Source organism: Diceros bicornis, chromosome 7, assembly GCF_020826845.1.
Source record: "Diceros bicornis minor isolate mBicDic1 chromosome 7, mDicBic1.mat.cur, whole genome shotgun sequence".
Classification (NCBI taxonomy): Eukaryota; Metazoa; Chordata; class Mammalia; order Perissodactyla; family Rhinocerotidae; genus Diceros; species Diceros bicornis.
In genome coordinates, this window is record NC_080746.1 from 52,852,891 (window position 1) to 52,867,393 (window position 14,503).

At 46.5% G+C, this 14,503-nt stretch overlaps 1 protein-coding gene across 1 annotated transcript in view; it reads left to right on the plus strand.

Annotated features, from left to right (window-relative positions):
- Positions 1-14,503, plus strand: part of TENM4 (teneurin transmembrane protein 4) — a 397,674-nt gene that overhangs the window by 328,815 nt on the left and 54,356 nt on the right. Inside the window, 4 exon segments of the mRNA XM_058545514.1 lie at positions 1,890-2,151; positions 4,774-5,041; positions 8,077-8,220; positions 11,215-11,464. Of these exon segments, the coding sequence (XP_058401497.1) occupies positions 1,890-2,151; positions 4,774-5,041; positions 8,077-8,220; positions 11,215-11,464 (924 nt within the window).

Genomic DNA, 14,503 nt, shown 5'->3' on the forward strand with positions numbered 1-14,503 from the left:
GCGATGTGATGTGGGCTCTAAGGAGGAGTGCACATGGTGCAGTGGGAACCCAGGGGAAAGAGCTGGAATTCTGACTGGGCAAGGAGTTAGCAGGAGCTCTCCATCCAAAAAGCAAGATGAGTGGAATTGCTGGATCATATGGTAGTTCTGTTTTTAATTTTTTGAGGAACCTGTATACTGCTTTCCATAGTGGCTGCACCAATTTACATTCCCACCAACAGTGCACAAATGTTCCTTTTTCTCCACATCCTTGCCAACAGTTGTTATTTCTTGTTTTTTTGTTAATAGCCATTCTAACAGGTGTGTGATGATATCTCATTGTGGTTTTATTAGCATTTCCCTGATGATTAGTGATGTTGAGCATCTTTTGTCTGTTGGCCATCATGTGTCTTCTTTGGAAAAACATCTATTCAGGTCTTCTGCCCATTTTTTAATTGGATTGTTTTTTTGATGTTGAGTTGTATGAGTTCTTTATATATTTTGGATATCAACCTCTGATCAGATATATGACTTGAAAATATCTTCTCCCTTTCAATAGGTTGCCTTTTCATTTTGTTGGTGGTTTCCTTCACTGTGCAATGGCTTTTAGTTTGATGTAGTCCCATTTGTTTATTTTTGTCCTTGCCTGAGGAGACAGATCCAAAAAAATGCTGCTGAGACCAATGTCAAGAGCTTATATGTCAACTATACTTCAACAAAAAAAAGAAGCAAGATGAGGAAGGACAGGCCTTAAAAATGCATCCTAAAATAATGCCTAAAAGGAATTTGTCCAAAGAGACATCACAGCCAGGAGGTGGTAGGTGGAAAGGATCACTGTTTCCAAGTCCTGAAGGACTGTCAAAGGCAGAAATAGCAAACTAGTTTGAAGTCACCCCAGCAGGTAGAACAAGGCCAGTGGCTAAGAAGCTATAAGGAGAAGGACCAGTTCCCTCTCCTCTATAAGCAGAGGCTCAATTCCAAAAAAAAAAAGTCTTAACAGTCAGAATTAACCAAAGATGGGACAGTCTTCTTATAGAAATAGCAAGCTCCCCGTCACTGGAAGTGTAGAAGCAGGAACCAAATGGCCCATTCGTTGTGATTCTGTAAGAGACTAAAGCGTCAGATTGGAGCGGACAATGAACATGAACAAAGGCTGGGTGACCAGCTCTCAGGGACGCTGTCATGGAGACCTCATCTCAGATGGGCGGGTGGGACTCAGACTTCTCGTTCCCATTTCACTTCTAATATACTGTGATTCTAATTGTGCCTATCTCTAAATTGCTTAGCTATTTTGTAATTCCAAAGGGCTGTTTTGAGTAATCTACTATAATCAGAGATAAAATTGCTGTAGAGTCATAGAATCTTAGGGATTTAAGAATAATCCGTTTGAACCTTTACACTTTATAGATCAGAAAATTGAGGATCAAAGGGGCTAAGTGACTTAACCCAAGATCACACAGTAGTTCATGGCAGAGGCATGACAAGGCTTAGGGTTCCTAACACCAGGGCAGGGCTTGTTCCACTTGATTCTGCAGACTTTTCCCTGGGCTTCAGCTCTAAGAGGCCCTAAGTACCGGAAGCACCATAGCAGAGACTCATCAGCAGTCCCGTGTCCTGGCAAATGGCTTTCCATGGCAGTGGTTATTAATTTGGTTTCAGCAAATTCTCTATGGTAATCATTTTCCAAAAAAAAATAATGCTTTCTGTTATCTCTGTTACTGTTTGTGGCTGCAGTGAAGTCGTTTAGGTTTTAGAGCCTCTTCAACAAGTGCCCAGACCTTTTGGCATAATTTTTTTTCCTTTGTTTGTCTGTCTCCTCCTCCTGCTTCTTCTCTTCCGCCTCACCTCTTGTTTCCTGCTTTTTCTGCTCCCCCATGTCCTCTCCTTCTCAACCCTGCCCTCCCAAACAGCTTTGACTTGGTCACAAATGGCGGCATCTCCATCATCCTGCGTTTCGAGCGGGCACCTTTCATCACACAGGAGCACACCCTCTGGCTGCCTTGGGACCGCTTCTTTGTCATGGAAACCATCATCATGAGACATGAGGAGAATGAGATCCCCAGCTGTGACCTGAGCAACTTCGCCCGCCCCAACCCTGTCGTGTCTCCATCCCCACTGACATCCTTCGCCAGCTCCTGTGCAGAGAAAGGCCCCATCGTTCCGGAAATTCAGGTACCCAGCTTCCTTAACTGCCTTTCTCCATGATTTTATTTCATTTGCGGGGCACAGGAGGATCTCAGAGACAGGGAAAAGAGAGACCCCGTCAGCCCACAGTGCAGAATCCAGCTGCCAGACTCCACAGCAGCCATGGTGTCAGGATATGATGGCCACCCCTCTTACACACTTGAGACACCCAAGCATTGTAAACTGCCTGGCACACTCCAGCATATAATAAATTCCCACTCCCTTTCTGCTCCGCCAGCCAGTTCACTTCTTTCCTTATCCCCAAACTCCAGTGTCCCCCCCCCCTCATTATTTCTGTTAAAAATATTTATGATGATAGGTTCTACCAACAGGAGTGAGACAGAGGGTCCCAAATAGTGAGCATCATAATAAAGATCAAATGAGAAAGTGTACATGAGGTGCTTAGCACAATGTCTGGCACCCAGTAAGTACACAGTAAATTTTAGCTATTATTGTTAAGATTATTTTACACACGCTGCCTTCATGCCAGTTAAGGATTGCTTTGGCTCAAATCTGTACACGCAAGTGCTTTACTTAATTATCATTAAAAGGAAGTAATTTGGAAAGATGCATTCTAATCCCATAGAAATCAAGATAGATTCTTTGCCTAACGTTAAGCTGTGCAGAGCTGAATTTCTTCCGCCATCCCAGCCCAATTTCTAATGGCAGAAACAAAGGCCTGAGGAAGAGGAGAGACGGCAGGGCAGGGAGAAGCCCCAGTCGTCTCCTCTGCCTGATGAGAGCTCCCGAGATGTGCATGTTAATGGATTGCCAGTGATGGAGGAGCAGGGAGTTTATCCATTTTCGCGTGTACATTTCACGCCTGGCTGAGCAAACACGTCTCTCTGCATGTGCCCTGTTAAGTGGCTTCACATGCCAGCCCTCAAGAAGGAAATACAACCATTTTGAAATTCTCATTGCACCCACAGGTTGAAACCTCCCTCCTTTTCAGAGATTCAGCACTTGTCTCCTGTCTCAACTACCAGGCTGACCTTTCTTATGAAGTGGTTGTCAGTGGAGACAGAGCTTACTGGAGAGAAGTAATTTGTTGCTCAACCCTGGTTCAGCTCCAGCTAGACATTTTCCCAGGAGCAAGAACTTTGGAACAAATGAGGTTAAAGGTCCCACCCTCTTTACAGCGCTCCCTGGGCTGGGTGTCTATGAGCCCAGCTGGGTCAGAAACCTTGCTTATTATCAGATTCGTGAAATACATGAAAACACACTCTTGGGTTTTCCCAGTCATTGACTAGCCTTTGCAAGTACTGGGAGATGTAAATTTTAAAGGGTATGTTAAAGAAGGTAAATATCTGTGAGAGCATCAGGATGGCACTTAAACTCTGCCTGTGGTTTACTACGGTGTGGAGCCTGCTTTGCCTAGAATTTGTAAGCTGAAACTTAAGAAGATTGCTTTGGTTTAGGCCCAACCCCTGAAATTTTGTGTGTTCAAGAGAATAGGGAATGGGTGGGAGTTTCCCACCCATCTATGAAATGGAAAGAAAGGAAAAGGCTGTCTTGCTGAAGGCCCAGTTCTTCTGTGAACATGAGAATAGAATAATCACTGTCCTTTTAATGGATACGTTAGCCTCAATTGATTTAATGTCACTTTCTTAAAACAGAGCCCAGAGCATCAAGCTGATAAAAGTTCTCTGCTTTTGCCATGTTCCTGAGCACCCTGGCATTAATTTAAACTTTCCATCTTGGAACTGAGCCCATTGCACCCAGTAGACAAAGTGCTGCCTTCCCCACTGCTCTGTTCATCTAGCAGAGCATTGGGGCACGGAAGCTCCGTGTGGCCAATTCGACCTCTTTCTATGGATGAGCTGGGGGTATTAGCCACAGGTCCTTGGCAGCCTCTGCTCTCAACCCTGCCTAATTGTTTGGTCAACATCTCATAGTCTCTGTTTACTTTCCTGAAGAGGAAAGCCATTTAAAACAGATCTTACTTTAGGAAAATTTTGAGAGAGAAGCAGTCCGTTAGTCTGAGGGAAAGGTCTTTCTTCATAGTACCCCATGCTTCCAGCAGCACCACCACCAGCAGCACCATCATCCCACTTAGTAACATTTATTGAGTATCCGTCATGTGCTGGGCACTTTATGTGTGTGACTTTACTCAATCCTCACACTAATCCCGTGAGGAAACTGAGATTCAGAGCCTCCATGAGTTTTCTAGCATAACACAGCTAGCGAATGAGAGGCGACATTATGATAAGTATTTTACACACATTGTCCTCCGTGTTCCTCTAAATAATGCGATGAGATGAGCCTTGTCCTTCCTGTTGAACGGAGGAGGAACCTGAGGCTCAGTGAGGCGGGGTTGTGCTGCGGAAGAGTTGGCCTCTGAAACCAGGCCTTCTGACTCTGTGTCCCTCCTCCTCTTCCCTTTTCTCCCTCTCCTCCTTTTCCCTCTCCTCCTCCTACTCCTCTTCATGCTCTGCTTCCCCCTCTTCTTTCTTCTCTCTCTTCTAGTTCCTGCTCCTCCTCTCCCTTTCTCCCCTCCTCCCTCTCTACTTCCTCCTCTGCCTCTTGAACACCCAGAGTATGTGGGGCTGTGGCCATCTTCCCTCCAATGGTGACTCCATGACCATCACTTGCTGTGATCTGTCTCTCCAGGCTTTGCAGGAGGAAATCTCCATCTCTGGCTGCAAGATGAAGCTGAGCTACCTGAGCAGCCGTACCCCTGGCTACAAATCTGTCCTGAGGATCAGCCTCACCCACCCTACCATCCCCTTCAACCTCATGAAGGTCCACCTCATGGTGGCAGTTGAGGGGCGCCTCTTCAGGAAGTGGTTTGCTGCAGCCCCAGACTTGTCCTATTATTTCATCTGGGACAAGACAGACGTCTACAACCAGAAGGTGTTTGGGCTCTCAGAAGCCTTCGGTAAGCCTCCCAGCCACGGGACTCAACACCATCCTCAGAGAGACAATAGCACTTGTGGGGACCGGGCTCTTTTTCCACCACACTTGTTTCTTCTTCCTCCCTTCCTCTTATCAAAAATACCTAAGGTTGGGGCCGGCCCCGTGGCTTAGCGGTTAAGTGCGTGCACTCCGCTACTGGCGACCCGGGTTCGGATCCCAGGAGTGTACCGAGGCGGCGTCCCACGTATAGCAACTAGAAAGATGTGCAACTATGACATACAACTATCTACTGGGGCTTTGGGGAGAAAAAGGGGAAAAAAAGGAGGAGGATTGGCAATAGATGTTAGCTCAGTACTGGTCTTCCTCAGCAAAAAGAGGAGGATTGGCATGGATGTTAGCTCAGGGCTGATCTTCCTCACAGAAAAAAAAGAAAAAATACCTAAGGTTTAGTTGGCTCTCAAGACCTTTCAGTGACCATCCATGACTTAAAAAGAATGTACTCAAAGACCTAAATGTGGAAAACTTAACCATTAAAAAAGAGTTACAAAACCAAAAAGGCCCTTGAAAAGCACTGTGGTGGTAGTGATATTTGATGGGCTAAGAGAGGCTATGCCACAGAGATAGAGCCATGTGGACATGGCCCTGGCCCCCACAGCCATCAGGCCTTAACTCACCCATTAAAAATATGGGAGTCTGGGGGCCAGTCTGGTGGCGTAGTGGTTAAGTTCGTGCGCTCTGCTTCCGTGGCCCGGGGTTTGCGGGTTCCGATCTCAGGCGCAGACCAACACACCGCTTGTCGAGCCATGCTGTGGCTGCCTCACGTATAAAGTAGAGGAAGATGGGCACGGAGGTTAGCCCAGGGCCAGTCTTCCTCAGCAGAAAAAAGGAGGATTGGCATCAGATGTTAGCTCAGGGCTGGTCTTCCTCACACACACACAAAAAATACGCGAGTCTGGAGCCCCTGAGTTTCTTCAGTTTTATTGAGGTGCAGGAGCTAAGATTCTCCCTCATCAGAGAGGCTTTTGGGCCTCTTGACCTCATTTCCAATCAGAGAGGTTGTCTCTGTTGTTGTTATTGCTGTCCTTTTTTAAGATGAAGCAGAAGGTGGCTGCAGTCTCACCTGGAGTCCCAGCCCCACACAGACCTTGGACTTCAGGGGCTGGCTATGCTCATTTCAGCTTCCGGATTAGAGAAGGGCCCCAGCAAGTGTTCAGAACTGGACTGCCAGCAGTCCTAACCCCTGCAGGGCTAATCCTCCAAGCACTAACAGCCCAGGAAATCTCTTCTCATCTTGAACCCTACTCCAATTTCATTCCTCTTCTAGATTCAGCAAAGGCAGAATGAGGAAGCAGAGAAGGAGCAATATTGTAGAAAGAAAGAAAGAAAGGAAGGGAAGGAAAGGAAGGGGGGGGAGGGAGGGAGGGAGGGAGGAAGGAAGGAAGGAAGGAAGGAAGGAAGGAAGGAAGGAAGGAAGGAAGGAAGGAAGGAGAATGTTTGAGCACCTGCTTTAGGTGATGTGCTCCCTTGTACGTTGGGATCTCAGTTCATCCTCACAACCACCCTGGGAGTCGGAAATCGTCCTCAAATTCTGCATGAGAAAACTGAGTCCCAGAGAGGTGAGGTGACTTCCAAAGGATGCACAAGGAAGGAACAGAGCTGGGCTTATCCCAGATCTTCCGTGTAGTTTTGCATCCCACCCTACCCCACAAGGGCACATTGGGAGGAAAGATGCCATCTCTCACTGTTCGCGATCCCCTCTGTAAACCCAACTATTTTTATTGTCTCTTCAAAAACGAAGCTTTACAACCTCTTCAGATGAAATGGGCACATTTAGTGGCCCCCAGTCAGTTAAATAGAGAAGTGTCTGCACAGTGAGACGTCAAGGGCTGAAGTTCACTTTCCTGAGATTACAGGTGACCAGTAGGAGGCATAGTGGCTGCTTAAGGGACTCAAGGTCACAGGGAAGAGGTCACAGGGACCTCTTCCAGCCACATTCCCCTCCTTCCACAGATGGCCAGCAATCTTTTATGGCACCTAAAAGAAACTTTAAGGGGCTGCGCAATTGTTAATTCCTGTCTTGAGTGTGTGGTAGAATATTGCCCACTGGAAAATGTCTGCGCAGAAAGATACCTGGAAGAAATGGCATTCCCGTCTCTGCTGATTCCTTTCCGTAGGCCAGGTACAGGGCTTCTTCCAAACCCAGCCTCAGGGAGCCTGCCATGGTTAGCCTGCTTCCCAGGGACCTTCTACAGAGGCCTGGATTTATGAAAGAAAAGTGAAACCAGGAAATTTTCAAGCCTTAAGACCTCAGAGGAACTTTCAGCTTTCAGAGTACCCAAACTGAGCTGCTTTTCCATGTATTCATTACAAATGATTTTGGATTTTCTTCTTTATCAAAGTTATGCCGTGTTCATTAATAAAATTTTGATAAATGGACAAAAAAACAGAAATAAAGTTATACATATTCTGTAAAGAAAATGCAAACACTTGTTAACATTTAAATTTTCTTTCTTTTTTCATGTATAGTTTGTTTTTTTTTTTAACACAGGTATAATATAGTATAGAGCCAGTCTTTCAACTTAGCATTTTTTCATAAGCATTTTCCATGTCACCCCGTGGTCTTCTTGACCATAATTTCCAGTGGCTGCGTAATATTCCTCAAGTGGATACACTTTGGTTCGCTCAACCTCTCACCCCTTTTGAACCTTTAGATTACTTCCAGTTTTCCACTGTTATAAAGAATGCTGCAGTGAAGACTTTTGTGCCTGAAGTGTTTTCCATGCTAAAGATTATTTCCCTGGAATTGATTTGCTTGGGTCCTTTTTAAAGTATTTAGTACATTTGCTTAACTTTTCCTAATAACGTACAATCACTCTTCCTAAAAAGTATATTGAGGCCCGGCATCCCTGTGTTCGTATTGCACATAGATGTGATTCCCCCTTAGAAATACGACCCTTTTGTCCTCACCTACAAAGACAAGCAGGGCCTTGCATGCAGGTCTGAAAGCCAAAGAAGAGGCTTTCCTTACCTTTGCATTTTGCACCTTTTGTTTTCTAGTTTCTGTGGGCTATGAGTATGAGTCCTGCCCAGATCTGATCCTGTGGGAAAAAAGAACAGCAGTGCTACAGGGCTATGAAATTGATGCTTCCAAACTGGGAGGATGGAGCCTGGACAAACATCATGCCCTCAACATCCAAAGTGGTGAGTGGATTAATAGACTTCCAGGAGCCAGGCCAGGGGTGTGACACTCATCTCATAGCCTTTGTGCCCAGCCGGACAAAAGATGCACGCTTCCAATTACATAGGCTCATATGTGATCAGTCGGTCAGAAGGACTAGTCAACAAATACTCCTTGGGTACCTGCTCTGAGCTTGTCACTGCTAGGCACTGGGGATGCAGAAATGAAAGGCCTCAAGAGCGCACGCTGATCGGAGGCAGACACTCCCCAGGCAACTTCCATGCTGTGCCATGGACAGCACCATCCCAGAGGGAAGCAGGGGACACTGTGGGCACAGAGAAGAGGAGCACCTCACCCAGCTTCTTGGTTCAGCAAGGCGGCCATTGGGAGAGAACTCCCGAACTGAGTCTCAAGGGGTCCAAAGGATTAGCCCTGTGTATCAAGTAGGGAGAACATTCTAAGCAGAGAGCACAGTGTGTGCCAAAGCACTGAAGCCTGAAAGAAGAGTAATTGGAGAGAAGGTTCATTGTGGTTTGAGCAAAGGGTGAAATGCAGGGGCTAGCAAAAGCCAAAGCTGGGGGCTTGAGCAGCCGGAGCCCAGGGTAAGAAGATTAGCACTTCCACCTTCATCCAGAGGCAAAGGTCAAGCCTCTGAAAGGTTTAAAGCATGCAAGTGACACAATCAGATCTGTGTTTTAGATAGCTCACTCTGACTGTGTTCTGAAATGGGACAACTAAATATGGCAATGATGTCAGATATCTCCTGCCTAATCTGTAGATGCAATGAATGCCTATCAAAGCCACCACATGTTTTGGGGGGAAACTGACAAACTAATTCTCAAAGTTATGATAGAATAAAGATTTATGAATAGGTAAGGCAATCTTTAAGAACAAAAAAAGAGGCACTCACCAGATATTAAGCTATCTTAGAAAATCATAATATCTAAAACTGTGTGATGCTGGCACAGGAACAGATCAATAGATTCCATGGGACAGAACAAGGAGTCCAGAAACTGTGAGCAGTAATTAGGACTAGGTTTGGCCATGAGTGTCAGAAAAGCCAAAATAACAGAATTGCAAACAAGTTAAAAGTTTGTTTCGGAGCCAGCCCACTGGCATAGCAATTAAGTTCGCACATTCCACTTCGGCGGCCCAGGGTTCGCCGGTTCAGATCCCGGGTGCAGACCTATGCACCGCTCATCAAGCCATGCTGAGGTGGTGTCCCACATAGAGCAACTAGAAGGATGTACAACTATGACATACAACTATCTACTGAGGCTTTGGGAAGAAAAAAGGAGGAGGATTGGCAATAGGTGTTAGCTCAGGGCCAATCTTCCTCAAAAACAAAAAAGTTTGTTTCTCACCCACCTGAAAGTCTGGAGGTGGATAGTCCAGGGCTGGTTTGGCACTCTGCAGGGTCACAGGTCTAGGCTCCTCCCTTCTCATTGCTCTCCTCAGCCCTCCATCCCCAAGGTCATGGTCCAGGGTGACCGCTTCAGCTCCAGCCTTCACACCCACTTTCCAGCCAGCAGGAAGGAGGGAAAGGACTAAGAGCAAGCCCGTTCCATTGTAAGGACACCTCCCAGCAGCTGCCGGAACCACTTCTACTTCCACGCCATTGTGGCCAGCAGTTAGTCACCTACCGAATGTAGCTACACACAGGGATGGGAATTTTAGTCAGTTCCAGATAGTCATATGCCCAGCTAAACATCAGAGGTTCTGTAACTCAAAATATGGACAGGGTGGATAGGATGGAGATCCGTGGAACACTACAAGTTTCTGCCACACACCATGTATATATAGGACCTTGGTATATGACAGAGGTGGCATCAAGTATCAGTGGAGGATGGATAGGTGTTTTAGGAATTGGTATTGGGAAAATTGTCTCAATGTGTGGAGAAAAACAAAATTAAGTTCACACCATATACAAAATAAATAAAATAATGTTTGATTAAAGATCTAAATTTGAAAGATAACACTTTAAAATTAATAAAGAAAATACAGAATACCTTTATGATCTCAGAGAAGGATTCCCTAAAACCTAAAAACAGCACAAACATTAGAGTAGAAAAATGATTGGTTAGACTACCTAAAAATGGAAGATATCTGTTCAATAAAGAACACAGCCAACACAACTGACAGTGTGGGAAAAGATTCTTGTGACCATAAAAAACCAAACTCACTCAGGCTTCAGTCTGGAAGGGGTGAGGCAGGAGGCTGAGAGTCCCATGGGAAGCTGTGGCAATAATGCAGTAGATAAAGGATGATCTGGGTGTGAAAAGAAACAGTATAGATATGGGATGAAGCTTACAAGTCAAGGTCAATCCCTTCATTTTGCTGGTGGGGAAACTGAGGCCCAAGGGCAGTTAAAGCAGTGAAGGGACTTATGCAAGATCTGGGATCAGCCCATGAGGTGAAAACCCAGGTCTCTTGACTCTACTTTGGTGAGAAGAGACTCTGAGTTTCACTCATGCATTTCTATAAACATTTGTTGGTATCAACTCTGTGTCAGGTTCTGTGCTGGGCACTGAGGGTACAGAAAGGGAAAAGACATAGTCTCTGCACTTGAAATGGTATCAGTCTAAAGAGAGAAAAAGACATAAGTGCAATAAGTGCAATAGAGAATTCTTGCTGTAGTACAGACATGGACCAGGTACATGAGATGTGTGCAATCTGTCTGAGAGGAGTGAAGCTGAAGGATTGAGAGCCCAGATCAGGAGTGCTTCTACTATCATCCATGTGATCTCAGGTAAGCACCTAGCCTGTTCCCCCTGTTAGTACAGGGGGAACAATAGTACCTATCTTACAGAGTTGTGAGAATTCAGTCAGTAAAGTAGTATGGCCTGTTCACGGCACTCTGGATTTCATTATGGGGGAGAGGTGGCCTTTGGAGATGAATCTAGAAATGGCAGGCAGAGATCTTGCATTCCTCGCAAAGTCAAGGTGACTCTGGTCAGCCGCAGAAGAGAGCCATTCTCTGCTCCATTGGTGGTTCTGTTTTTCTGTCCTTGTCACAGGCATCTTGCACAAAGGGAATGGGGAGAACCAGTTCGTGTCTCAGCAGCCACCTGTCATCGGGAGCATCATGGGCAATGGGCGCCGGAGAAGCATCTCCTGCCCCAGCTGCAATGGCCTTGCTGACGGCAATAAGCTCCTGGCCCCCGTGGCCCTCACTTGTGGCTCCGACGGGAGCCTCTATGTGGGAGATTTCAACTACATCCGAAGGATCTTCCCCTCTGGGAACGTCACCAACATCCTGGAGTTGAGGTATGTAAGCTGATGCCTCCCTCACAGTTCCTGGTAATGCCATCCCTTTGCCATCCTCTGGGCACACCTGGCATTACCCACTGGGCCCAGAGAAGGGGGAATGACAGAGCCTCACCTGTCAGCTGTCAGACTCTGGGACTTCTCACTTCTGAGCTCAGAGGCTAAACTGTAAGCTGGGGGCTCTGGGGAAGCAGGCGCTGCTTTCCACCAGGCTCTGCAACGAAGACAAGCTGCTCTCGGAACAGGGAGATGTCCTTGGTGTCCAGGTGAGGTAGAAGGCTGCTAGCAACCAAGAATTAGACTCTTTGGAAGCCCTTGAATCTTCTGTTTCCTAGCACCAAACTGATTGGAATGAGTCACATGAGTCTTTATATAAGGACAAGGGATGGCATAATGGACAAGGCCCCTGTGCCAGTGTTCCCGAGTTAAGACTCATCCGAGTTAGTGGCAGTTCTCTTTAGCTGCCCAATACAGAGGCCCATAGGCTAAAATCAGCTATGCAACTCTGCTCTTAACCAGAGCCCACCAAGTCACCCTTTTCTTTTTCCCCATCCTCACCATGAGTGATGGAGCCCAGCCGCACTTACAGCTCAGGGAAGGGCCTGATATGTTGGATTTTCTCTATGCCTCCCTAAACCAGATCTTTTTAGAACCGGAGCACTGCCGTAGGTTGGGTTCTAGGGTTACAGAGAAGCTGTGGTTAGAGATGGGGAGCCCACTCTCCCTTGCAGGAAAAATTGCACTAAGTTGCTCACAACTGCTTTAGGGAATGGGATCTGCCCGTCTCCTGGGCTGGGGTTCATGTGAGCAGGACAGGCCGTTGAACTGGAAAGCGTTCCTCTAAAGTGGCGAGGGGAAAAGGAAACGCACTTTTGCGAGGCCCCTGCTATTTTACCAGTATAACAGTTCTGCGAGGTATTTATTTCTATTGCCCTTGACAAACAAGGAAAAGGAGACTCAGGGAATTTAAAGAACCTGCCCAAGGTCCAGCTTCTAGAATGGCAGATCCAAACCCAGAAGGCCATCATACAACTCTGCCTCGCCAAAGTATTGTCACCTGGCCCAATGAGGGCCACTTTGGCTTAATGCCTTGTTAAGTTCTTCCCTGGAGGCAAGTGCCTACTAAGACTCTCACTCTGCAGTGCACCTGTGAAAGGAGAGGAAGGCTTGCTGGCTGACCGACAGCCATCACGGCCCTCAAGAGGAGAGTGTTAGTATTCGCCCGCACACACAGGGACCAATGAAGGAGAGGTTCTTTGGCCACGAGAAGAATCAGAAGCTCACATTCTGTGGACTCAGAAAACCAGATCTCAGGCTGAAGGAGAACAAGGCCCCCGGTGGAATATTCTCTGCCTTTCTTCTCTCTTTTGTGAGTTTGACTGGCATAGGCATCTGTCAAGAAAGAAGGAACCCTGGAGTGCATTTGCTTCAGTCAACTGCTTATATTGTCTTTCCATCTCCTGCACTGTGATGGAAAGAGCCATGGACTAGGGGGTCAGCCCACCTTGGCGGAGGGGCTGTACAAGCAAGACACTTACCCTCTCTGGGCCTCCATTTTCACATCTTTCGAATAACAGATCCAACTTTTCCCTATCTCCCTTCCACAGTGGCGGGGAGATCATGGAAGACAGTGGGTAGGGAAGGGAGGAGTAAATGAAATTTGGAAAGAAAACTAAATTTATTAATATGTTATCATCTTGATATATTTTATTCCAGTCTTTTTTCTCAGGCCTGTTTCTCTGTGTCATCCCTTCCCTTCTAATTATAGTATATCTCCAATTCTGTATCCTATTATGAGGAGGATGGTGGTGGGCTATACAAGTTTTGATAACTCTCTGTAGGGCAGCATGCACACAGACAGAGACACCGCAGTGAACATGTGTGTCTCTAGGAATGTGTCTCTATACAGGGGAGGGAATCCACTGTCCCAGCCTCTGTCTTAGCCCTGGTGAAAACAGCAACATGTCAGCCTCATCCTGTTCCCCTGAAGTCAGCAGTAGTGGTGCAGGTGAAACCATGCCTCCTCTGTGATATGTAGCTGCTTGTAAGTGAGCTCACTGACAAGTAATATCCAATATAAAATATATGAGTGTCAGAGCTGCTAAGTCTTTATTTATTATAGTATTGTACAGTACCATTGCTGTCAAGTTTTCAGGCTGCTAATAATGCTTCTAACCCTGCTGCTAACACCTCATTCTTTCTTCTATTCCCTGCTCTCCTGTCTTCTGTCAGAAATAAAGATTTCAGACATAGGTAAGCCAACCAGTGGAGAATTTCCTGTCTCTCCTCTGCCTTGTTGCATGTTGTATGGTAAGCTGCACGTGTGAATTTCAGATGGCTCAATGGCAAATGAATCCAGTGTGATTGTAAGTGATTGGAGGTAATCAGTTACAATGAGAGGCAGTCATTAATAACGGTGGGGCAGGTGGCAAAAGCCTGAACTCCCTTCATCTCTAGCAAAGTGCAGCAGTTACTCTGGTAGTCTGTGGACATGACAGACTGAAGTAATCGGGGGGAAAATTTAAACCTTGGCAGAGTAATTTGAACACCATAGTCTACTTATCCTTAGAATAAATGAGGACATCATCCTAACTGTGTTGAGTGACTTTGATGGTCACAATGGGAAGTCTTGAGAACATTTTGATCAGACAAAGAACCTGGAAGAGGACAAGTTTCAGATTTTCACTTCTATGGGCATTCCAGGAGCCTTGGCTTTGGTAGCTGGGATGCCGGGTGACCCCAACAGAAGGTCTGCCAGCAAGGACAGAGTGGGGGGGATTTTCAGACTATACGGACCACCCAAAGAGAGCAAACCCCAAATAAGAACTTTCCACAGGGTAGATTGTCATGTAGGCTCACAGTGACACTGCAGAAGGCAGGAGTGAGCCTCGTCAGACACACCGAGAGACATGTCTGCCTGTCAACATCGCCTGTCATTGTGGCGCTCGTCTGACTCCTGGGTAACAGTCCTACCTCCAAGTCTCCTGGCCTCACACACATTTGGGTGGCTTAAAAGTAGCCCTGAGCAGATGGAGCTGT